A 26,706-nucleotide genomic window follows, 5' to 3' on the forward strand; every position below is an offset into this window, starting at 1 on the left:
TTGATTTTTACTCGTACTACCACATTGCAGTAATATTTTAAAAGACTCATTTCCTATTTCAAAACAATGTACCAAGTTCAAAATAGTAAACGAGTCTAATGTTGATTATGTAGTTATGTTTTACATGTTAGCTAAATTTTTTGAAGTTAAAAACTGATAAAATAACAATAGCACAAGAACAACATAATAAAATCAGCATTTTCAATTTAATAGATCACTAATTTATGAAGAGTAGCAATGTTGTTGCATTTAATAAAATCTTAAATGTTGTTGCATTTAATAAAATCTTAAACTGCCATATATATAATGTCAATAATATTAAAAGATGATTAAAAAAAATTGTAATTAGAATTTTCAGTATCGTCACTGTCATGAAAAACATTCATAACCTTGTCTAGGCATGCTTCATTTACAGTTGAGGGCAGTGATGCTGCATCTGATTTGCTATTGTAGTTGGATTCAGAGCTAGATGAATCGACTTCTAGATGAATTTCACACGGAATCCATAGCAAATGGTAGTTGGTGATATTCTTTCCCAAGCTGATATACCCTAAGTGGCTATAGTGTTTATTGTAAAATTGGAAGGTGTGTAGTTCATGCCATATTGCGATTATTTCCAGGTATTTTATTGACTTTAAATTAACAGATAGATTCAACTTTGTTCTTGCACTTATGAAAGAAAGCTTGTGGCATCATTGTGGAATGGATGCGATGACTCAAGGTGAGGAAACTATCTTTGAATGGAGCCATTTTGGTTGAAATGACTCTGCTGCTGTATGTCATTTCATCAAGCAGAACACATTGATTGAAATTTAGACTGTTTAATGATTCAATGGTAAACAGAAAGGATGATTCACCATACCCAACTATTTTATATTATGGTCATAATGAAAAGCCAACAACACAGACTTGGGTCATTTTTTATTCTTTATGAAAACCTGCAGGTTATGTACATCTGTGGCTAATCTAATAAATTTCTTTACACACAAAAGAGAAACCTTGGGTAATACATGTGTATTATACTTGTATGCATGTTATATTCACTAACTTACAGTAACCAGAAACTGAACAACACAAAGGTTTTTTTTTACTACCTGTGGTCTGCTGATCAGGAAACTGAACACAGACAGTGACCAACCTGTGGTCTGCTGAATAGAAAGCTAAACAACAAAAATATACTGATCTACTTCTGTCCTACAAATTAGAAAATTTAACAACATATAGATTCTGAACTAATTCTAGTCAACTGATCAGAAAATGGAACTATAAACAGACACTGATCTACTTCTGGTCAAATGATTAGAAAATTGAACAACACATAGATACCAACTACAGGTTCACTTATGAGGAAACTGAATAACACATTTCACACCTTTGTCATATGTTCTCAGTTAATCAATCCAATGTGCACATTGACCCTGCTGCACGTTTAGAAACTGAACCTGTCCTTTTATTTATTCTCAAACAAATTGCAGGACTGGATATATTCTACTGAGCGTGAATTTCTATGGCACTTTGATTAATAAACTCGTATAGTATGACATGTTATGCATATCTATATTGTGTTCTTAATTTTTTGTCCATGATTGCCGATTGCACTTCAAGCTAATGTTCATTTGTAAATAACATGTTTACATGGCTAACTTTTGTCCGTGAGGGAATTCCAGAACATTCTACTGGAGTAATTTAAAGAAAGTAATCATTCCTATTAGATATCAGTCTTTGGGAAATTTATTATCAGAATTTACAGTTGTGTTCAGATATAGTTAGTGAGGAGTTATTTAAATCATTCATTGGAATTACTAAAGTGCACACTGACTGGATCAATTATTGTGGGATCACAGAGAACTCATTCAAAGACATTCTTGATTACATCACTGTGGTACATCAGAACATTCAAGACTTTTGGAATTCATTTGGAACATTCTATACAACTGGACATGTGATAGAACATTTAGAATTATTGGGAATTAACTTACAATACTGTTTTTTATATTTAATTTTCACTCTGTGGCTTAGAGAAATAAATTCTTTGTATGATTTGACTTAAACTGTTGGTTTCCCTTTCTGCTATTTATTTAAGAGCTACAATGTGTAAACTCCAGTATATTATCAGGTGTCAGTTTCTATGTCACTGTGATTACTGACCTCATCCAGTACGACATGTGTAAACTCCAGCATATTCTTGGCACTGATCAGCTTTTGTAGCAGGACACCTGTTGTACAGTACAAAATCCGAGTGTCAGAAGAAGCAGTTTTATCCAAGCCAACCTGTAAAGAAAATTTCAAGGGCATGTAAAATGTGCAAGGCTGCTGTCTTTTAAGTATTCCATAATAAATATATTCTAAATTTTAATAAAAATAACAACATTTTCATTATTATTCATGGTTAAGATATGATTAAATCTTACAAATATTAAATTCTCTGTGGATCCACTTGCTTCAACTGTGAACAATGACAAACAGGCATGGCAAACTGTCTATTTCACCTTTATCTTATCAAAGAAGTTCCTCTTTCCCCAAGAAACACTAGCACAAAAACTGTGCTGTGCTATAAACACAACACCATAACACTCCTGTGAAGTATGCTGTGCTTTAAGCACAATGCCATGACACTCCAGTGAAGTATGCTGTGCTTTAGGCATAACACCATGACACTCCTGTGAAGTATGCTGTACTTTAAGCATGATACCATGATACTCCTGTGAAGTATGCTGTTCTTTAAGCACAATGCCATGACATTCCCGTGAAGTATGCTGTGCTATAAGCATAATACCATGATACTCCTGTGAAGTATGCTGTGCTTTAAGCATGATACCATGATACTCCTGTGAAGTATGCTGTGCTTTAAGCATAATGCCATGACATTCCTGTGAAGTATGTGCTATAAGCATAATACCATGATACGCCTGTGAAGTATGCTGTGCTTTAGGCGTGATGCTATGACACTCTGTGAAGTATGCTGTGCTAAAGCATAATGCTGTGACACTCCTGTGAAGTATGCTGTGCTATAAGCATAACACCATGACACTCATGTGAGGTATGCTGTGCTATAAGCATGATACTCCTGTGAAGTATGCTGTGCTATAAGGATAATGCCATGACACTCCTGTGAAGTATGCTGTGCTTTAAGCATAATGCCATGATACTCCTGTGAAGTATGCTGTGCTTTAAGCATAGTGCCATGATACTCCTGTGAAGTATGCTGTGCTTTAAGCATGATGCCATGACACTCCTGTGAAGTATGCTGTGCTATAAGGATAATGCCAAGACACTCCTGTGAAGTATGTTGTGCTTTAAGCATAACACCAAGACACTCCTGTGAAGTATGCTGTGCTTTAAGCATGATGCAATGATACTCCGGTGAAGAATGCAGTGCTTTAAGCATAATGCCATGACACTCCTGTGAAGTATGATGTGATATAAGCATAATGCCATGACACTCCTGTGAAGTATGCTGTGATATAAGCATAACACCTTGACACTCCTGTGAAGTATGCTGTGCTATAAGCATAACACCAAGACACTCTTGTTTGACACGCTATGCTACATTCTTTCTTTATTTAACTTACCTAAAATTCAACAGAAAATTTTAATGTTACTGCTTTTTGCACCAAAATCATAGTATTCATAATACTAATGAAAGGTTCACAGAGTTGTTGAAACAAGAAAAAAAGAATAATGTAATAAATAATGCTCCAAAGTTAAAAACTTCAAGATTAAACAACTCTCCACCAAAGGAGTAATACACAGTTTACTGCAATAAAAAACTAAAAGATAGGAAGCAATTATATTAAAAACACATACATATACTAATGATATTCACAATTTTTGTCTTCAATAAAATCTAATCCCAACCTGTCTTCATCTTGTTACAAAAGGTCTTATCTAATAAAGATGCAAGCTAATTCCAAAAGTCATTAGTAAGGTTCTGCTGCTGAAACCCAAGCTCTGGAAGATGAGAATTCAGGGGCTCTGACTCCATTAGTAATATTGTGGAACACTGGAAAACAAAACTCATTCACGATTTCATCCATATAAACCTTCATTTAAATATGGTTGAATTCCACAAGTCCTAATAAAATAATGCTGGAAAATGGATAATAACCCCTGTACATGATGGAATCAAATACTGGGAGCCAAAATCATTAAAAACTCCATATTATGTATATTTAATTTGTATTGTCTACATGCTTTTTTAAATTCATTATATGCTATGGATAATTGTAGTTTGGACTTGACCTTGTCCAAATCCAAGCTTATTGTCAACCTAACCTGAATCATTGATTTTGGTTTCGTAAACAACATTTTTATCTCAATCTGAGTCCAGAACACAAAATTCCCCATGAAGTAGAGTCTACCTGTTGTTTACCACATTTCATATTATAATTTTAGTAACAGACTTAATTATAACTAAGATTTTGTCTTGTAAACATCTGGAACCTTCCAGAATTAAATTTTCCATTAGGTAACAGTTTTTTGTTAGAAAATGCTAACTGTAACCTGAGGTCAAGAAGAGAACTATATAATCTTGTTGATCTAGAGATCAAAGAATTAAGCAGAACCAGTAATATTATTGTTGTGTCCAGTATTTCATTTGAGCTGGAATTTATTTATTCAAATTATTTAATTTAAGTTATTCTTCTCTTGAAATATGAAGTGCTCAAATATAACATTCTTGGACATAGAGACTTCGATTCTATAGTAAAAGTTCAAATATCATTAGACTTTATTATTGTGATCCAATAAAGGACTGCAGGCACATCACCATTAGGGCTGTCAACGGGTACTCGGGTACCCGACCGTATTGAAAAACCCGGGTACTGAAACGTAAACGCGGGTACCCGTAAAAAAAAATCGCCGCACTCGCCAACCACTTCAAACAGGTGTGACAGCTATGGCTTTAATTAGAAACCAGATCCCTGCTTAATATAAATAAACAATACATCAGAGAGTCTGTTTGGATTAATAAAATTCATTGGCATTGTGCAACAGGACAAACCGTTATCCCCGAGGCATTATATACCAAGGTTAAAACATAGCATTGTTCTACAGGTAATAAACCTCTTTGTAGACGATAACTATTGATTGTGGGTGCTAAATGATCGTTACATTGCGTGCTCTTTTAATGAAATCCAGATGGATACCTTTGATTTCCGAACACACGTCAAAGAAATCCCACAATTTATATTACGAACAATTATCACCTAGACATCTTGAAATCTTCGTAATGCCTCAAAGTAATCTTTGAGCAGCTCGTTGTTTTTCTAGTCGACTAGCTCTGCTAATTTTGAAAGTTAGCCATCATACATATACCGATATTTCTTCTTTCGATACTACTACGTTTCTATCATAACTATCTTAAGAATTATAATTCCAAAATAATATCACTTCTGGGACTGCGTGGTCACGTGGTATAACTGGGGCATAATAGCCGTATTTGTTATTGCCATTTTAGAAGAGCTTCATGTGTCGAACAAAACAGTTATTATATCGACTCTTAGTAATATTATCTCACTCTCTCACTTGCACACACACACACACACACACACACACACAAAGACGGTTTTAACGCATTACTCTTGACATGTGGTAAAGCTGCTTTACACGCATGCGTGGGTAATTCAAATCTGCGGTCAAAAGCCGATGAATAAACGTGCTCTGTTCTAACAAGGACTTATACTTTAAAAAAAGGTGAGTGTTCTAAAGGATTTAACGCGGCTGATCACAGTGATCATTAAAAGTTGGATTATACCTACCATCTGTGTACAATGGTCATTCTAAATAAATTTATTAATTAATAGCGTGCGGTCAGATCATTCGCAGCTACATCGGTGCGGACGCATCAGACCGAGTAGTGCATTACACGGTTAGCCTCTATCGCCATACAAAATATTAAAGAAATGGGGATAACAATTAGTTGGTCTACGGTTGTACATGTCATTCATGTGCTAACGGGTACCCGTTAAATTTCGCAACGGGTACCCGGGTTGGTTTTTTTGTGATTTTTGACAGCCCTAATCACCATAACACAGGCTGGTACAGGCACATTAACACATCCATCATTGCATTTATTTTGAAATACCACTAAAGTTTATTCTGAACTTCAATCATTAGCACTTGTATTGGAAATTCTTGGATTATATAGGATTTATTTTGCAATCCGATAAGTTCTTTTTATATTTTTCATTTTGTATTCAAGGGAAATAAATTATTTGTTGAATTTTACCAAGCTTGTTGCTTCTCACTCTTTTCTATTACTTATTTTAAGACCTTAGAGTTGTAATAATATATATAAAGCAGCACATGAAATCTGATTGAAATCCAACAAATTTTAGTAATGTTGCAAAAACCAAAGTCAAGAGGATGAAAAGTCAGATCTACAACTCAGTAATAATGTCCTGGAAATAATATTTGATTCAAGAACTCATCAATATAAACCTGCCTGCACAATTTTTATGAAATCCAATGATTCCTGGGATTGATAATGTAATGCTGCAGAGACTAAAGTTAGGAAGACAAATACTGCTCTTCCACAGAAGGCTGGAAACCAAACTCATTACGTCAACTTTGGTTGAAATCAAACAAATATTAGTATACATTCTTCGGTGGAATCAAAATTAGGAGGAAAGATAATAAGGAGCCATAACTCTTGTAAATAATGTTACAAAGCATTAAAAATCAAATTCTTTCAAGATCTAATTAAAAAAAAGTCTTATACCAGATTTGCTTGAAATCTAATAAACTTGCTAGTGCTACGAGAACCAAAGTTAGGAGGATCTACAATTATGGGGCACAATTCCTGTAAATGTTGTAACAGACTGCTAGAGACTGAACTCTTTTAAGGTCTCATAAGCATAAGCTGCACTCCAAATTTGGACGAAATCTAGTTATTCTAGGCAAAGTTAAACTGAAACTGCTCTATTTTTGAAAAAGGATTTCCAGGAATTCAAGACAAGGCCAAATCTTGTTTGTTGATGTTGTTGTTGTTATCTTGTTTAACGCCATTTTTCAGCACAAGATAGGCTATACATGGCGGCTGGTATTAATGGTGGAGGAAGAACCAGGGAAAACCCCAGAAAGAACCACCGACCCATGAGAAGCTACCGGCAAGCTTTCTCACATATCCACATTGGCTGAGCCCGAGACTCGAACCCACGCAGACAGAGGTGAGATGGCAGTGATCCACGACGGAGAGCACTTTAGACCACTCCGCCACTCGAGACCCCCTAAATCTTGTTTGTAACTCCTGAGTGTTGAAACCATCTCTGATATTCTTGCGCAATAAGATTTTCAAATTAGATACTGTGGTGACCATACTGGATGTAAAATTTTCATTTAGAACCAAAATATACCATAATAAGTCTTCTGTTGAAAACTGAATATCAATATGCCTTTCCATCTAGTAGCAGATTGCTGCCATAGTGGCCACATTGGCTGTCAGATCAGCACTGTGTTTATTCGGTACCAACTAGACATCACACAAAGTCTCTTGGTGAAAATCCAATGTCAGTGTTACTATCCATCTGGGATAAGAAGCAATAAGATTTTCAAAATGGCAGCTGTGGTGGCCATATTGGATGTCAGCTAAGCACAATTTTTCTTCAGTCCAAGACATCAGACTTAAGACATAAGATGACTTTCCATTTAAAAGTAGCAGTGGAAATGCTCTACAGTCCAAAGAGAATTTTCAGGAATTAAAGATAAGACCATATCATCTGAATGTTGAAACCATCTCTGAATGAGTTTGATTTTCAGCAATTTACATTACAATATAGAAGAGTTATATCCAAAGACTGCCCATCTTCATGATGGTTTCTTAAGCATTATGCTACCAAAGATACGATTGGCACATCTGCCATTTTGCAACTGATTCAAGCCATTGCTACACATTGCCAAAAGAATAATTCTGTAAATGAATGCGACAGAAAACAATGATGTAACATCTCATTCACATATTTGTGTTAGCTGTCTTCAGTAAACTGAATCCAACCTGGCTTCATCTTGTTACAAGTTTTTGAGAGGATGTGTATTTACTCAAACCATTGAGAGACAAATTATCCACTTCTACATCTTTTACAAAGAGTCTAACTTGCTAGAGCAATTCTTTCCACCTTTGGTTCTGTGACTGATTTCTTCCACAGCCTGTCTTCATATGAGCCAAGTATGCAGGTTCAGCAACTCCTGGTAAGGATGCAATACTTGCAGTTAAGATTGTTTGTGCTGGCAAGAATGAGGCAGGATAACATGGGAAACTCCAATTACAAGATAGTACTGTGATTGTCCTGCTTTGCACAAGCCTTAGTGAAGGCAAACAATTATCTTTTCTGTCTACATCATACAGAAAAAGGGTGTCACCAGTTTTTAAACTAGGTCGCCATCTAAACTGGTTGGATGATTATGGACAGCTCATGATGGCAATATGGAAATATAGAATGGTTATGTTGGGTCCATTAAAAAACCCATGCGCCCAAACTTACAAGCCAAAATGATATGACTGGACATGTAGGGGAACTTAAATGAAATCAAGACAAAACTGACTCATGCCTAGACTTAGTTAATTGGTATTTATTTCTTAGAGTGTTGCTAACAGTAGGCATTACCAAAATTTTCAAAGATCAATATTTCATCATAGATTGTTATTCATGGTGCATTGATCTACTTTAAAAAGAAAAATTAACAAAATACGTGACTTATTATGCCCTGAATGATGTTGGATTCCAAATTTCCTACCATTTTCCATCACAATATGATTAATATACTCCACTCCTTCAATAACTCGCACTGGGATTACTCACAACCCTAAAAATAATTTGGGGGTAGGCATGGATGCCATTTTCTACAATTAGAAAATACCAAAACATTTGGCCCTTTTTATTGAACATTAAGAAAATTGCAATAAAAATTAATAACAAAACTTTGCTATATCACTTGCTTTATCATCGAAAATGGCAGTTAGTACCCTTAAATTTTTAATCAACATCATGAAATTCTCAATTTTTAATAACATATTACATTTGTTAATTTTTTTTCTCCAAATAACATTCTCCATACACTGTAGATAACAATATTCAATGAAATTTTGATGAATATAATGTCACTAATGCCTACTGGTGACAACAAAATTATAAAACCAGTCAACAGCCATCAAAACAAACCATTATCCTGCCCCCACCAGGTTTCTTGAGATACAGCTGGGACGGTTGCCGTCTCTTAATTTTTTTGTGAGATCCCTCACTTAATTGCATCCGCACTAATTGTGCAGTCAACATTTTTTAACGCTGTTGTACACAAATTATGTAGGGAGAGGTCTATCATGGTTTAGTTTACTAAATTGGATCATGATTTTATGTCCAGCAAATAGGGACTAATTATTATGGTATAAGGAAATATAGGATCTACACTTGCGCCCGCATTATAAGCAGGTTCATGGGTTATTCAGACATGCTGAAGCATGAGAGTGGTGTATTATGATTGGGTAATGTATCTGAAGAAATAGGGTTTCATTATAAACCCATAAATGTCCCTTTTGATCATGTAACAACATTTAGGCATGGGGTTTCATTATAGAGCCATAAATGTCATTTTTGATCATGTAATGATATTAGGCAGATAATATTAATGCAGAATAAAATAACATACAATGGCAGATAGGAAAATTATTCCAGCAAACATAACTAACCTCCTCCCAGCTGACTCAGAATTCTTATAGGAAAGTCTTTATTGAAACACAAGCAACTACAAAATGTCAACAGAATGATGGAAGTGATTTTCATTTTGATAACTTGGTTTGAAAGACTGGTAATAAACCCTACTGAATATTAAAAAATACTGAATTTAGAAACTTTATATTATTTGGGCAAAAGCATAGTTTGCTGGATGTTTTATAAAAATTGTTTCTATTTTTGACATCAGCACGTCTTTCCAATACTTGAAGTTTGCATACTGAAAAAATGTCATCTTAAATTTCACAGGACAGTGATAGTTTCTATATTATCTTACACAGGAAAACCTCAAGGAGAAAATATTTCAATGTGCGTGCCTCTTTCCTTTAATCTTGCCTAAAATGTGTTAATATTTTCATCACAAACAGTATACCTGATATCCGCAAACAGTGCCCATGTTCCAACTGCGCTCATGGCATACACGTCTAGCAATGCTCATGGCAGCAATTCTGCGTGGCTGAGTGACAACGATGTTACAGTATTTTCCCTGCTCAGCATAGTGATCCAAGATAAACTGTGGCACCTGAGTTGTTTTACCAGACCCTGTTGCTCCCTGGATTATAGTTACTTGGTTGGACTCAATGGTGTTAACTACCTAAAACACAGAGAGATAAGAATGATAAGCTTCTTTTGAATAATTAATTTACAGGAATACTGATGGCCTAACAAATCAGATTAGTGTAAAAAAACCTCAAAAAATCTCATGAAAAGTTTGTATTTTAATAACTGTACACTTTACTGCCTTCATCTTTGCTTTGTATTCCATTTTTGAGCAGCACAAACTTATATTGGCACTATGCTGACGTCACACACACAGACAGACAGAGACACAATATCACCTGTCAATTATATTTGCTTATTCAAGTGTCCAATGGGCCTCAAGTCAATCTTGCCTGGTGCAATATGTGATCAATTATATAATGATACTGAGTGTGCTATGCTTGTCTAAGATGTCTGCTAACCTAATGGTAAGGTCCCAGTACTGACTGCATACAATGTATAAATTCAATGTTGTAAGGGACTTAATCTTATTCTTACAAAAACTATTTAAAATTCATTTTTTAATATTAACAATCCAGTTCATTAACATGCTTCCTGTAAAACTTTCTTACAGCTAATTTAGTGTTTCACATTTCAAAACCTTCTTTGTCAAGACGATTCTATCAAATCAGATCTATTTTTGTGGAGTGATTTTTGAAAAGAAATAATTTTAAGGTTTTTATCATTTTAGTTATGTGCCCAAAACTTGTGGTGCATAAGAATTTCTTTGTACAAAGCATACTAAGAGCAAATACACTAAAATGGTTTCATTTTAAATTTGGACAAATTTTGTTGAGCAGACTTTTTAAACAGTTTTTCTATTTTTATTCATGGTGGATAAACTGAACGGCTGTTAAGCATCATCCTCTGTACCAACTTGAAAGCCGTTCATACTGGAATGCTTTTAGACTTTTTAAAATGAGTTTTCTACATTTAGTCATGGTGGATAAATTGAATGGCTGATAAGCATCCTCCTCTGTACCAGCCTGAAAGCTGTTCGTACTGGAATGCTTTCAGACATTTTTAAAACAGTTTTCTACATTTAGTCATGGTGGATAAATTAAATGGCTGATAAGCATCGTCCTCTGTACCAACTTGAAAGTACTTTGTACTGGAATGCTTTCAGATAAATTTGGCTGAAACTGGATCATTGTTCTATTTAGAAGCTGTTTATTAGTGTCAAATATTGATCTACAATGGCTGACACAGTGCTGTATTTTGTTTCCAACTTTTGCATGGGTGAAAGTTGGGAAAATCCACAATACAGAGAAGTAGGCCAGGAGTCAAAGGGGCCATTTAGGCCCACATGTGGGTGCAGGGCAAAGCCTTGGTGAGGGGTCTAGAAGTGCAAAGCCCCCTGGAAGCCATAAAAGGAGTAATTCTGACACTATATTTTTGCATGAAAATTTAAACCTAATAATCCAAATTCTGATTCTTTAATATGAAGCATACATCCATTGAATCATTATTATATACATTTCTCAATGTAAATTGTGAAGCAAAAAATGTGCTTCCTTGATCTCAATGCATAATTATCCAGACAGCAAACTAGATAACAGATGCTAATAAAATCCTGGTACATGTATTTCAGAAATGCTTTAATACTAACAGTAAGCATCAGAAAAAGAAACATGTACCTGCAATGGATAACTATGATCAGATATTTTGAACTTTTGTAAAGTAAATTAATCATTGATAAAGTTATGGTGCTTGGTGTTTTTATTTTTTATTCAGTACGAATCCATTGAGATCAAACTGATCATTTCTTTCTTTCTTTTCTAGATGACTGTAAAACCAGAGTGTTCTAACCTTGAAAGTTAGTCACCAAATGTATGTATTGTATAAAGATGCCAAAATAGACAACATATTTTCCTCCATACAGTTGTTGTTGTTGTAGGGTTTAATTCAGATCATCAATGAATGGTGGCCAAGTGGTCTAAAGCGCTCACTGTTATGGATCACTGCCATCTCACCTCTGTCTACGTGGGTTCGAGTCGCGGGTTCGGCCTATGTTGGTATGTGAGAAAGCTTGCCAGTAGCTTCTTGTGGGTCGGTGGTTCTTTCTGGGGGTTTCCCGGGTTCTTCCTCCACCATTAATACTGGCCGCCAAGTATAGCCTATCTTGTGCTGAAAAATGGCGTTAAACCCAACAACAACAACATTAATGAATGATGGTGCATTGGAATAAGCAATGACTGAATAGACATGTGTTAAAAAGGCTCTGATAAACAGAATGTATTGAATGACTTAATCATAAAGTGCAAGAGTGTAGCATATGCATCTTTGATATTAAATAATTAGCCAAGTTAATGTCCAGCTTTACCGATGTTTGTAGATGTTGTAAATAGTTCAGTACATGTATTAAGTTTTAATAATCAGTCTTTGTTCCTGAAAATCAGCATTTTTGTCATAAGCAGTCAATATTTTTGTACTCTGGGGTTGGTAGCTATGCATTTATACATTTGTAACTGTACTGAATTGTAGAGGTGAAAAAAATAAATTCTGTTATTGTCTGCAAAATTAGCATGGGCAAAATTCTAATCATGCTGACTGATGACTGCCAAAGCAAGATAATGCAACAATATATTTTTTTAAAAGCTCTTTGTAAGATGCAAAGGGGGGGGGGGAGGAGGGAAAGAGAAAACAATGGTAGAATTATATACATGGAGGTATAGAATTGGACGAGATGTCTCACTCAAACAATTCAGTGCCCTCTATCTTTCTTATGAGGTATAATAATAATATGGTTTAGCGCAATATATAAAACTTCCCAATTTTATGTTAATAAAGACAAATGAGAAGTTCTTGAAACTTATAGACAGTAAAATCACTGCATAGAAATGCTCAAGATGATGGCATAAAAGTTAGAGTTTAGAGTAAATGTTCACTGCTTTCAGAAATTCTATAATACAAGTGATGTTTATTGTATCAAAAAGTTCCTTCATGTCATGCACATTGTAATAGTGATCACGTGTAGGTTGCCGGTTGAAACATTCTATCATAAAGTGCTTAACAGTGAATGGTTCATTGCAAGAAACGCACTCTGGTGGGTCTTCACTGCTTAGTATGTGCGAGTGGGTTATATGCATATGACCAATTCAAATTCTTGCAATGACTACCTCCTCCCTACGCATGGTTCTGTAGGAAGGAGTCCATTCTCCCAGGGTTGGCTTGATGGCGTGAAGTTTATTATTCACAGCATCATTCCATGATACCTGCCACTTCTGATGTAAAGTCTCTTTGATACTAGGTTTAAAATCAGTATACTTTATTTTAAAATCAGATGGTTCTTGAGATAGGGCCATTTTAGCAGTGCAATCTGCTTCTTCATTACCTATAATACCAACATGGCTAGGTAACCAGCAGTATACCATATTGTGGGAGGTACTCAGCTTAGTATGTTTGAAGAGAATATTTGTCAATAATGGGTTCTCCAGTTTTTTACTGTATAGTGACTGAAGTACTGATAGAGAGTGGAAAAGATGATGCTGTTTAAAATACATTTGTTTTCAATATATTGCAGCACAAGGTCCACTGCTCTGATTTCAGCTGAAAAAATTGATGTGCCATTTGGTAAGTGAACTGGAGGTGTGTGATTTCCACAGACAAAGGCTGCAGCAGCCCTTTCCTCATCCTTTGATCCATCGGTGTAAATTCTTGTGTCGTTTTTAAATTCGGTGAGGAGTTCATGATAAGAGTTGTGAAAAATGGAAGGGTTTGTGTCTGACTTTTTTCCATCGTGTAGGGTAAAAAGTACTTTTGGTTGTTTAAGTAGCTATGGTAGTTTTTCGGGGATGGACATTTTCTGAATTTTAGAAAGATCAATTTTTGTGCGGTCAAGGCTGGATGATATTCTAATGCCAAAGGAATGTATGGCATTTGGTTTATTTTTGTACATGGTTTTGTATTTGGGTTGAAAAACTGCTGAAAAAGCAGTGTTCAGAGGGTTTGACTTTAATTTGAGAGCATACTGTGCGGAAAGCATTTCTCTACAATGTGATAAAGGTGGTTCGTTCACTTCAGTGAGAAGGCTTTCACATGGGGATCTCTTAAACGCTCTCAGAGCAAGTCTTATTCCTTGATGATGAATTGGATCAAGCATTTTCAAATATGACTTTCTGGCTGAACCATAAACAATGCAACCATAGTCCAGTTTGGAGCAAATAAACATTCTATATAAATTGAGGATGACTTTTATATCAGCCCAGTCAGTGTGCGCTACTACTTTAAGTACTTTATGCATTTAGCTATCAAGTTCATTTAGGTCTGGAATAAAAGATTTCTGTCGAAGATAATACCTAAACCTTTGTTTCCTGAACAACTGGATTAGGTGTTCTGTCCAGTGTGAGTTTAGGTTCATCATGATGTCTTCGTAACTGACAGAAATGCATACATACCATTTTTGATTTCAAGAACTTGAAACTGTTAGTACTGGCCCAATTTTGAATCTTGTTTATATTTTGCTGAAGTTGTCTTTCAACTGTATTCATGTGCTTTGATCGATAACATATTAGAAAATCGCCAACGTATAGTGAGCAATCCATTCAAGGAACCAAACACTTGGTGATGCTATTGATTTTGATGTTGAAAAGTGTCACAGACAAAATACTGCCCTGGGGCACACCCATCTCTTGCTCGTGCAGATCTGAGAGGGTAGAGCCCACTCGTACCTTGAATTCTTAGTCTGAGAGAAAGTTTGATACGAAAGAGGGCAGATGGCCTTTTAATCCCAAATCGTGCAGGTCATTTAGTATCCTGTACTTCCATGTTGTGTCATAGGCCTTTTCTAAATCAAAGAAAACTGCTACTAAATGTTCCTTCTTGATAAATGCATCGCCAATAAATGTTTCCAGTCTAACCAGATGATTATTGATGCTCCAGCCATATTAAAAGCCACTTTGGAAAGGAGATATCAAATTGTTGGTTTTCACGTACCATCCAAGTCGAGAATTGATCTTTCTTTTCATGGTTTTGCACACAAAGCTTGTGAGTGCAACAGGTCGATAGTCAGCAGGATCTGCACTATCTTTACCTGGTTTTGGGAGCTGGTATTACTGTTGCTTCATTCCAAATTTTAGGTACATTACCAGTAATCCATATATCATCGAAGATTTTCAAAAGAAATGTTAATGATGATTCTGGATGGTGTTTCAAAAACTGGTAATGTGTTTCGTCAGGCCCAGCAGATGTATCATGGGCCTTGTCAAAGCCTCCATAAGCTCCAATAGTGAGAACAGTCAGTTATAGCTTTCCGAGTTATTGGATGTGAATTTTAAATTTGAATTTTCTTTTTGAGCTTTTAATCTTTGGAAGGCTTCTGAATAATTATATGAGAAACTGTCAGCAAGAATATTTGCTATGTCATGTTTTGAACTAAAACTGTTATTGTTCAGTTTCAGATGTCGAAATGTGTTTTCTCTTTCCGTTTAAAGAAGAAACATATTTCTTCAATGATGCTCATTTACTTTCTTCGATTGTGCAGCGAGCTTTGGCCTGGACAATATGTAATATACTTAAGTTTTCGGGCATCGGACGATTGTAAAAAAAATTCAATGCTTCTCAGTGTTGTCTAATGGCTTCCTTACATTCCTTAGTGACCCAAGGTTTTGGGGTTCTTTTACAGTTCGGTGAGGACTTGGGAATGGATTCTTCTGCAATCTTGATTAAAACAGAAGTAAAAATGTTGAATAGGGTCATTAACATTGAAAATTGTATCCTCACTGAGCCTAGTTTTACAGAGTGTTTCAAACTTATCCCAGTGGACCTTCTTAATATTCCATTGTGGAATTGCGTCATCAATTGTAGAGTTAATATTTTCAAGGGAGATTGGACAATGATCACTGCTGTGAATGTCATCAGCGACCTTCCATTCAATGTCCAAAAGCAGCGAAGGAGAACAAATTGTCAAATTGATGCACAAGTATGTACCCATTCCTGGATGTAAATATGTTGGTGTTTTGGTGTTATATAGACACAAATCGTGTCTAGAAATGAAGTCTTCTACTTTGTGACCTCTGTCACTTATATGATTTGATCACCATAAAATGTTATCGGCATTAAAATCCGCGAGTAAAACAAATAGTGCAGGAAGTTGTCGAACAAGATTGTCTAATTCGTTTGGTACTAGGTTAGTGTTTGGTGGTATGTAAATAGAACAAAATGTAATCACTCGATGTAGAGTGAAGCTTACAGCAATGGCTTGCAAATTTGTGTTTAAAAGGATGACTCTATTTGGGGCTCTGTTGTTCACAATAACAGAAACTCCTTTTGAGGCCCTGTCAACATTTTGGGAGTAGGTGTTAAACAGGGATTAGTTTTCAAGTGTGATGTTACCTGTATCTTTCAAGAAAGTTTTCTGAAGGCATAGTACTTCAGGATTATGTTCGTTTAAAAGCAGAAGAATACATGGTAGTTGGCTTTAAGTCCTCGACCATTCCATTGTATGATGGTGTTTTTCATTATATGTTTAAACTGATGATTGTCGAGCTAGGTTAGACCTTTCGTGGAGGCAATCTGTGAGGATATTTCTATGGAGGAAGTACGGGAGTGAAATTTTTGTTGGTAGGTCTGGAGCTACCTTGAGGACATTGTTGTTGTTGTTGTTGTGGGGCTTAACGCCATTTTTCAGCACATGATAGGCTATGCATGGCGGCCAGTATTAATGGTGGAGGAAGAACCCGGGAAAACCCCGGAAAGAACCACCGACCCACGAGAAGCTACTGGCAAGCTTTCTCACATACCCACATTGGCTGAATCCTAGACTCGAACCGCCGCAGACAGAGGTGAGATGGCAGTGATCCATAACGAAGAGCGCTTTAGACCACTCGGCCACTCTGGGCCCCTTGAGGACATTGATGTTGTTGTTGTTGTTGTAGGGTTTAACGCCATTTTTCAGCACAAGATAGGCCATATATGGCGGCCAGTATAACTGGTGGAGGAAGAACCCTGGAAAACCCAGGAAAGAACCACCGACCCATGAGAAGCTACTGGCAGGCTTTCCCACGTACCCACGCTAGCCGAGCCTTGGACTCGAACATACGCAGACAGAGGTGAGATGGCAGTGATCCGGAACGGTGAGCGCTTTAGACCACTCGGCCACTCAAGGCCCCTTGAGGACATTGAAAACTGGCGGTTGTTGAAAGTTTTCTGTGTGGAGATTGCGATTTTTTGTGGCTTGTAGTGTGGAATGTTAGTAGCTGCTGTTGAATCTAGCTGATCAGTTTGAGTTTGTCCATCCTTGGTTGCCTTTGGACTGGTTTTTACAACAGCTGAGAAGGTTGGGACATGTAGATGGGTTCGAGATTCAACCATCTTTCTGGCCTTTGGGAAGGAAATGTTTGACGTATATTCTACCCTCTGGATCTCCTTCTCTAATTTCCAGGTCTTGCAGTCTTTATAATTGGCATGGTGACCTTTACCACAATTTTCACAATGGGGGTTTGCACCACAGTCTACTTCTCGATGACACATGAAACAGTGTAGAGGATCTGGAATATACACTTCAACTTTAACCTGTAAGACGCCAAATTTTACTACCTTAGTTAGTGTTGGTGTGTTAAAGGTAAGTGTGATGGTGTTTGTGTCATGCAATTGTGTACCATGTTTGATACAAATTCTGCGAATTGCAGTAACACATTAATTCCTCATTCCCTCGAAGATTTTAGTGTCGCTGACCCATGCAAGGTCTTGGTAGTGAATGACACCTCTGGATAAATTTTCCTGATGTTCTCTGTCTGCACCTTGCGCTCACAACCAATGAGCAAGCTACCTGATTTGAGTTTTTTCCACGCTTTTAGGAGTGCCGACTTGGCCAAATATAGTCTTTTTGACTATAAATGGGGATAGCACAGAAACTGGTTTTGTAGGATCTTTTGACTGAATAACCATAAAGCGTGGGAATGATTCCACGCCACATGGTTCTTCATCTGAGTCCATTTACCGTTTAGAACATTTCAGTTGATGTTTTTGTTTTCCATTATGTCTTGTTTCATATTCATCACCCATGTTCACCCACCAACCAACAAGGGGACACCTTTCAAGTGCCAGGAATACATAGATGGTATACATGGCAAGTTACAATACTTCCCGATTGACCCATTAAGCCACTGCCTTCAAGGAAGTCTTCTGAGAAAGAGAAAGGAAAAATAAAGAGGTAGATGGTAGAGGTAACAGTGGTATCAAGAGAGATACAAAGAGAAAGATAAAGTAAATAAAGACTTCCTAGGGCTCAGCATGACCAGCCAATTTGTCGAGACAGGGCCCATCCCGACCACCCGTTTAGAAGAAGTAGAGGCCAAAGTAGTGTATTGCATCAGAAAGCCTCTGCTCAGCTACCATGATTCTTTCCTATCCCGACACGGGACGCAACCATGGCAAACAGGTTGCCTCTTTTGACACGCTGGGCAAATTCTACAACCCCCGACCTGTGTGTGTGTGTGTGTGAGGCGATTAGGGTTTGGTGTTGATTGAGAATGAGGATTATTTTACACTAGAACAAGGATCAGTGCCTATTTTTAGCCCCTTTGGAGCCCAGTGCCTATTTTTAGCCCCTTTGGAGCCCAACTAAAAAGCCTAACTTGGACATGCTGACCTCATCCTTGAACTGGGATATTGGCAGTTTTCCATCATAAGCATGACTGAAGTCATACTGTCTGTAGACTTCAGTGGCATTTTCTGGGATCAGATCTGTTGGCATAGCTATCCCTCCTGCAGCTGAGCTGTCCACTTCCAGGCTCTCTAGGCCCCCTCTTATATGGCCACAGGCTCCAGCACCTTCCTAAAAAAATACAAAGGAAGGCGTAGTGATAACACATTTTTAACAATTTCATGATGAAATTCTAATCATAAAAATATTCAACTAGAAAGGTGTTTATGAAACATGAATTCTGAAAGTGACCTAAAGGTAAAACTTTACTGGATGGCCAAATGAACAAAGGAAACACTACATGCTCCTACCAGATTCATGGTGGGGCATTAAAAATGTATATCATACTATATAAATAAAATGGTGTGGAGATTAAAAAAAGCAAAATTTTATGTTGAGAAACTTGCATGGTCTTAAAATGCAATGATTTAGATTATATTAGTATTAACTGATGAACAGCCGATTCCACTCACATGCCAATAAATAAATGGCTGTTCTGAATTCCAGTGAGTTATCATACTGTGAATAGCTGTGCTACTTAACCCGTACTTGCAGCTTGAGAATAACACCTGAGTAATTTTCATCAAATTATGTGTATAAAATCATTTAAAAAAGTGTGCATAAAAACATTATAATCCAGTAACTCTAAAAAAATCTGTCTTTTATATTGACAACATGATCCATTAAGCATAAGCAATAGATCCGATTTTGTGTCTCATTTCACTGGAAAGGTACTCGTATGCACTGCCTGCTGTCCAAACATAACCATCTGTGCACTGAAACTTGCATGATATTCTCAACGAATACTCAATTCTGTTTGCAGGGTTTTGTTTTTTAAGTCCTAAAGAGCCAAAACCAAGCTGGAATCACAATGAAAAATATTTCAAACTTTATCCAGAATTCTCATTTTTGTTTAAACAAGGACCCAATCCTTTTATAAAATATTCGAATGTATCAAAACCGATAACCTTGGTCAGTGAAATAATGAATCTTTGCTATATATGTTAACAGAATACTTCACAGGATGTACAGTTAACAGCTACTGTATGGTCTCTCTCTTAAAATTGGTTGAAATATGTGATAATTTTGGATCAATCATCATGATATGGAACATTTTTCTTTAAATTATTGGCAACATAAACTATGCTCTTCTCCAGAATTAAGCATAAACAGAACATCTTTTAATGCTGATGTACATTTTAAATTCTTCTTGATATGTGGCATCAACAATAATAATTTCAAAATGTACACTTTTGGGTGAAAAATGATCAAGAAATATATAAACTGCCTTTCTATGATGATTCAGGCAAGAATACAACAGAAAGTCAGTGCTAAACATATACATGGACACAATGTTTTAAATGAAGAAAAAAAACAGGTGTCATAGGTAATGAACCAAAACTAAATGAAAATATATACATCATTTATACATTGTTACAAAACAAATAAAGCTTTATAAGTTTTATAATTGACATTTATGCACACTGCATGACAATACAGTTTAGGATAAATAATTTTTGGCAATATCCAAGAGAGGGGATTTTTAGCATATATATCTATAATCCACGAAATTTACGTAACCACAATGGGAATGAAAACCACCGGCAATTTAATTGTTGATTTCATTCATTAAAAGTGGTACCATATAAAAGTCAAATACATATTTGGGAAAGAAAGAGGGGCATATTTTATCTATATAAGTTTCATCTGGATCTGATTATAGGCCGAACATGGCTCTTACTGTACTGACTCCTACTGTATTATCACATTTAACTGATGGATGTCATAAAATGACAATAAGTAATTAATAATTTTTATAGGGTTAACTTTTAAGTTTCATCAGTTCTGATTTGGCCAAAATCTATGGAAGGTAATGGTATGATAAAATACAATAATGAGTTTAGTTCTAACAATGTGTGTAGTTGCTGAGAAGATTTCTAATTCATGACTTTCTTGGAAATGTATATTTTCTGTCCTGGAAATATGGCAAGTGTTGCTATTACTAATGCAACGATATGGTACATAGAAATTTTCTTGTGGAATAGCATGTGGACTGATGAATGAACCATTTGGGTTGGTAAGTGAAGAAGTTTTCATTTGCAATCATATTATTATTATGTTTTGATTCAGCTTGGGCAGTTTGGGGGTGTTTGATAAAGTTTGAAGAAACCAGTCTGACGGAATGCGTTTATAGTTTGTTGCTGCCTTTACATTTTTTTTATAGCCAGTGATGTGTATAGTTTGTGTGTCTGGAACAGTGTTTACTGTAATAGTTCATTCCATTCCACAAAGCATCCCAATTTTTATCCTATTTGTAGCAGAGTACAAATTTTCATGTCAGCATCATTAGATGTAGCTAAAAGTACCTAATTCATTTCAAACAAAATATTTAAAATGAATTCAGTACTTTAAGCTACATTTAATGATTTAATGATGCTGACATAGCATAATACCAAATAGCTCAACTTCATGTGCATGCATGTGTCTATTGTTCTCAAAATGTTTTGTATGGTGTGTTATCAGAGTTAGAGAGACCTTAAGTTGCTCTATGCGTGAATTTCGTTTTGTGATATATATATATATATATATATATATCTTCTTGTTGTTTGATTTTATAACAACTCCATCAGGCAGAGAAGAAGACAACAGAGGTTTCTTCTTTTTAAAAGTAGTTCCTAGCACATGGAATGACTGAGATGAAAAGTAGTTTCTAGTATGTGGACACTATAACTCAGACGTCCTGACTGAGACAACTAGAGATAAGAAAAGTATGGTTAGCAAAAAAGCTAGATTTCTCTCTTGCATATCTCATGGTCAAAAGATGAAGTTCTGACTGCTAATGTTATGGTTGTAGTTTTGACTAGGATTCACTCAGTGATGAGGATTAACTGTTAGTTACACCCACTTCATGCCTCATTCCTTATGTCTCGCCTTTAGCTACTCTGTGGATTGACCATGGATGACCAGAATATGAAAAGTGGGAACACCCTATGGAGAAATTTTGATACCCACCCAAAGTAGTCCAAGTTGGCTGGCTCCATGTGTGCTTCCAAAAGGCACTTAGCTTCCATTTCCTCACCATGTTAGCAAAACGATGTGTTAAAAATGCCAATAAAACCAAGAAAACTGCAATGATAGGTCTCATTTCAAGAATGAACACAATCTTAATGCTAATGAGTTAAAGTGAGAAAATTTTTACCATAAAAAAACTGATGGGCACTATTATGATGTTGCTAATTGTATAACAATAATGTACCAGATGAAAGAACAGTACCTGTGAGGCGACTCCATGCAGTGATAGAAGCTTTTTCTCTTCTTCCTCTTGATATCGTGATGCATAGTCATATCCATCATGCAAAATATGCTGGCTGCAAGGTATAATTTAGTAATCATAAAGTTCAAATTATTTTTCTGTTTTCTCTTTATAATGTTAAAAAAGTCAACTGACTCATGAAACTGCACATTAACCAGAAAACTTAAAAGCAAATACAGGGTCATGTCAAGGAAACACAATTGCGGGATATGTGCTAATTTCAAATAAGAGTCCCTCAAAGAGACTTGATGCTCTACTTGGGAGAAAAGAATTTCCAGGAATTCAAAACCATTTATTTTTTAAACTGCTGGGTGTTGAAACCATCTCTGATATTCTTCATCAACATCAAGATTTTCAAATAAAATGCTGTACATATTGGATATCAGCTTGGCACCATTTTCATTTAGGTCAAGACATTTGAAGTCTTTTGGTGAAAACCCAGTGTCATAAAGAACAGTTCATGGGAAGTAGTGACAACAAGATGTTTAAGGCAGTTAAGGCATGTGCAACTAGCACCATTTTCATTTAGAACCAACTATGTATCACAAGAAGTATATTAGTGAAAACCCCATGTCATCAGTCATCCATTTAGGTCAAGTTGAGATAACAATATTTCCAAGATAGCCACTGAGCAACCATACTGAGGGTTAGTCACTGTCATCAAGGACCAACTACATGTAGACACCATCAGAACTTTTCTGATGAAAACCCAAATGTAAAAATACTTTCAATTTAAGAGAAGCAAAATCAAAATTTTAAAGCTGGTGACATCATTTCAGCACCATTTGAAATTAGGATCAAGAAAACATTCTAAGAAGTCGATTAGTTAAAATCCCATGCTGATATTAGCATTCTTTGGAATGATGACAAACTGTTCAACCTGGCCACCATGGTAGATATATTAGACATCAGACCATTTTGATGTACCGGTATCACTAATTAAGATCAACTAGATACATTAAGAAACATTCAAGTGAAAACTATATATCAATAAGACCATCACCTTGTAAGAAGCGATAAAAATATTTTCAACATAGCCAGCATGATAGCCATATTGAATGTCAGATCTACAGTATTTTAGTTTATATCCAAACAGACATCACAGGAAGTCTTTCAGTGAAATCTCAAAAAGGACAATTGGTTCAGAAGAAGTAGGTATAACAAGCTTTTCAAAACTTATTACGTATCATTGCTTTGAATGAAAATGTTTAAGTCATTGACAAGTTTGTGAACAGTGGCAATGTTTAAGTCAGATTTTACTGGCTATATAAAACACAAAGCATGATCATTTCAACAGTCCAAATAGTGTTCAAGTGTGATTCATTTTTAAAGCTGATTTAAGCAATGAGCTATTAATAGTATCAGCAAAGCCCAACAAAAATAAATTTCAGAAGTGGTTAACAGAGTCTTACTTTGTGAAGCACCCCAGCAAAATAAAAATAAGGTGAGTGAGTGATGAACACTAATGACACTTGCATTACCATCAAACCCCCTAATGAATTTATATTTGAATTGTAGCAACTGCAACATTGTGTGACAAATTATGAGATCATATTAAAAAAGGAAAATTTTGAGCATATGGAAATTAGAGTTTGGACTGTGTAATTTCAGTCAGGGTTTGTGATTTTTTTTAATGTTACCAGCCCTGGGCCTGTATCTAAAAAAACGTTTTCTTTGAGCACTATAATGTCATGAAATTGGAGATCTGATTAGCACCATTTTCATTACGTCCAACTTAACATTGCAGTGTCATTTAGAACCAACAAGACATGAAGCTTTAAAGATAACCTCAGGATAATATAATCCTTTTTAAAGATGTTTGTCGGGGTAGCTATACAGGGTGTAAGGTCAATTCCATTGTCATTTAGAAGCACCTTGACATATTTAAAAGTCTTTTATTGGAAACCCCAAATTATTATGAGAATAGTGATAACAATATTTTCAAGATGGATGACATTAGGATGTCAGGGCACTATTTTAATTTAGGGCCAACTAAACATCAAAACCCTTCCAGCAAAAGCTCGGTGTCAATAAGACCATCCATTCTGGAGAAGAAACCAAACTTTCAAGAGCCACCATGTAGATCAGCAACATTTTCATTTACAGCCAACTAGATACTATAGTCATCTTGATATGAAGGATTAGAAGGAGTAGCAACAACAAGATTTTCAAAACTGTGGCCATATTGGATGCCAAATCAGCACCTTTTTCATTTATGTCTAACTAGACCCCACAAGTCTTTAAAAATAAACCCCTTGTTTATAGTAATGTCTGTACAGGAGATGTAGCAATAAAAAGATTATAAAAATGGACACTGGTATCCATATTGGATGTTCAAACTCATTATCATTGAGGACCAAGCAGACATTAGGATGAATGTGTCTGAAAAGTTTAATGGAAATTGTTTATTTAGGAGAAGAAGCAATAACAATCTAATAGGTGAACACATGATGCACAACAGACCATCAATGGGTTTATGACCATTTTGCTTTCACACCTCAGTGTTACTATCCAAATTCTTTTCAAATTTTTCAACAAATTTGGTCCCAAGAAAATAACTGACATGTTTGATTATTTTATTTACTTTAGTCTGTAATTTTTGTGTGTACTCATTTATCTTTAATTTTCACCCATCAGTTACCATTGTTTTAATTAATATTTTATCTTTTTGTTAATTAACCTTGTTTTGAAATTTATTATTCACTGAGTTAATGCCAAATTATTTCTGAAATGAATGTAGTATCTAATAGGGGTTTTTCCCTGAAGGTGGCGCTACAAAAACCCACTTAAAATGGCTGATGTTTACAGCTGGCGTCAAAAGGCGCATGCATGAGAATGGAGTAGAGGCATCAAAAGGTGCTTGCATGCAAATGGAGTAGAAGCGTCCAAAGGCACTTGCATGAGGTAAAGGGATAACCTGGGCTTTCCTTATTAGCTGGGAGCCCAGTGATTTACCTGGCTACTTTTACTTTACACCTGGCTACTTTAACAAAAACCTATATCTCTGATGGGGGAGGTCCCCCAAAACCCCACCTACTTTGGCAACTCACCTTCCAACTTTAAATCTAATGGAAGGCCATGAATAATTAACATGAACTCTAATTTGTCAAAACTGTACTTGTCCAAAGAAAATCATGCATAATATTACACAAAGTCCAGTGTACTGGCCTCATTAAAGGCAACTAGTAATGTAAATACTGTATACTTAACAGGTGAGTGGGTATGGTATGTCCCACTATAATGCATAGGATGTAATAAGTTAAAAGTTATAAATTAGTAACTTAAATGACTATCATTCAAATATTCAGGGGCAATTTGTTTTGTGTAAAATGTATAATATGAGTTAAAATGGGCAATTTTATGTGCAATAAATCACAGAACCGAGATAATATTACATTGTAATCATATTGTTTCATTATGAGTAAGCAAGATGCAATGAGCATTATGTTTTTATATACATGGGGCTATGTGTACAACTGGTCTTCATGCAGTCAGACCAGTCCCTTGACTGACAGTCACATTACATGTATACCTGTAACCCAATGGAATTCCAAAATGTTCAAGAAAAACATATTATGAAATGATTTATTCGCTTGCTTAAATCTGACATCTTTTCATCAATGCATGAAGTTCTCTAAATATTAATCCACCAAAGTATATATATTCTGGTAGCATCAGTCTTTAATACCCAAAATTACTTGTCATAAGCTGCTTATCTTAAATAAACCTTATATATAGCATGAATGGGATATATATTGAAAATGAGAACTATTTCCACAGGGATTAACTACAAAGTAAGATTTCATTAAAATTAAGAAAAAGACACATTTTAAAACTAACCAATCAGGTAAGATATACGAGCACTTGCAATGTCACAAGATGATACTTTGTTCAGTTCTACTAGATTTCACAACTATCACTAATTATGAGTGTTAAACCAAGTATAGGGTAACATAGTAAACATCGGATTCTACAGTGTTAACAAGGCTGTAACGTCTTTCTATGACAAATTCAAGACAGAAGACTGGGCTGTGCTCAAAACGTTTTATTCACTCTCATCTCGCACATGTTGCACTCTTTTTATATTCTTTTGACAAGCGCTTACAACAGTAATAAGGGAAATAATTCGTACAACCTTACTGTGAACTAGACTAATACATGTACATATGCATTACGTTACATCTCCCTTCTTAAAATAGATTTTCTCCATTAACTTGCTTGCTGGCACATAATGTTAATATACAATTCCTTTGTTATGCTATGAGCACTTTCTTTCAAGAGTACTAAATTTACTACCAATAAAATCTGACTAGAATTCTCAGCTTTATACATGCAGAATCAAAATGAAATTTTTCTTTAATATAGGAATGGTCAGCTTTCCTAGGTATCACTTGCAAATGATTTACTAAAATGAATTATTTAAAGTTCTTTCTGTCTTAACTCAATTTTCTATCCACTCTTATTTTCAACTTTGCATCAATGTC

At 35.7% G+C, this 26,706-nt stretch overlaps 1 protein-coding gene across 2 annotated transcripts in view; it reads right to left on the minus strand.

Moving 5' to 3' along the window:
- LOC149805451 (ATP-dependent RNA helicase TDRD9-like) overlaps positions 1-26,706 on the minus strand; it is a 146,753-nt gene that overhangs the window by 112,300 nt on the left and 7,747 nt on the right. For both annotated transcript variants that reach the window (XM_089950041.1, XM_089950042.1), the window contains exons 2-5: positions 22,184-22,277; positions 18,856-19,041; positions 10,099-10,320; positions 2,149-2,271 (exon numbers count right to left, since the gene is read on the minus strand). In XM_089950041.1, the coding sequence (XP_089806167.1) occupies positions 2,149-2,271; positions 10,099-10,320; positions 18,856-19,041; positions 22,184-22,277 (625 nt within the window). The remainder of the gene's footprint in view (positions 1-2,148; positions 2,272-10,098; positions 10,321-18,855; positions 19,042-22,183; positions 22,278-26,706) is intronic.

Source organism: Sinohyriopsis cumingii, chromosome 2 (assembly GCF_028554795.1).
Source record: "Sinohyriopsis cumingii isolate HCF-2022 chromosome 2, ASM2855479v2, whole genome shotgun sequence".
In the NCBI taxonomy this organism is placed as follows: Eukaryota; Metazoa; Mollusca; class Bivalvia; order Unionida; family Unionidae; genus Sinohyriopsis; species Sinohyriopsis cumingii.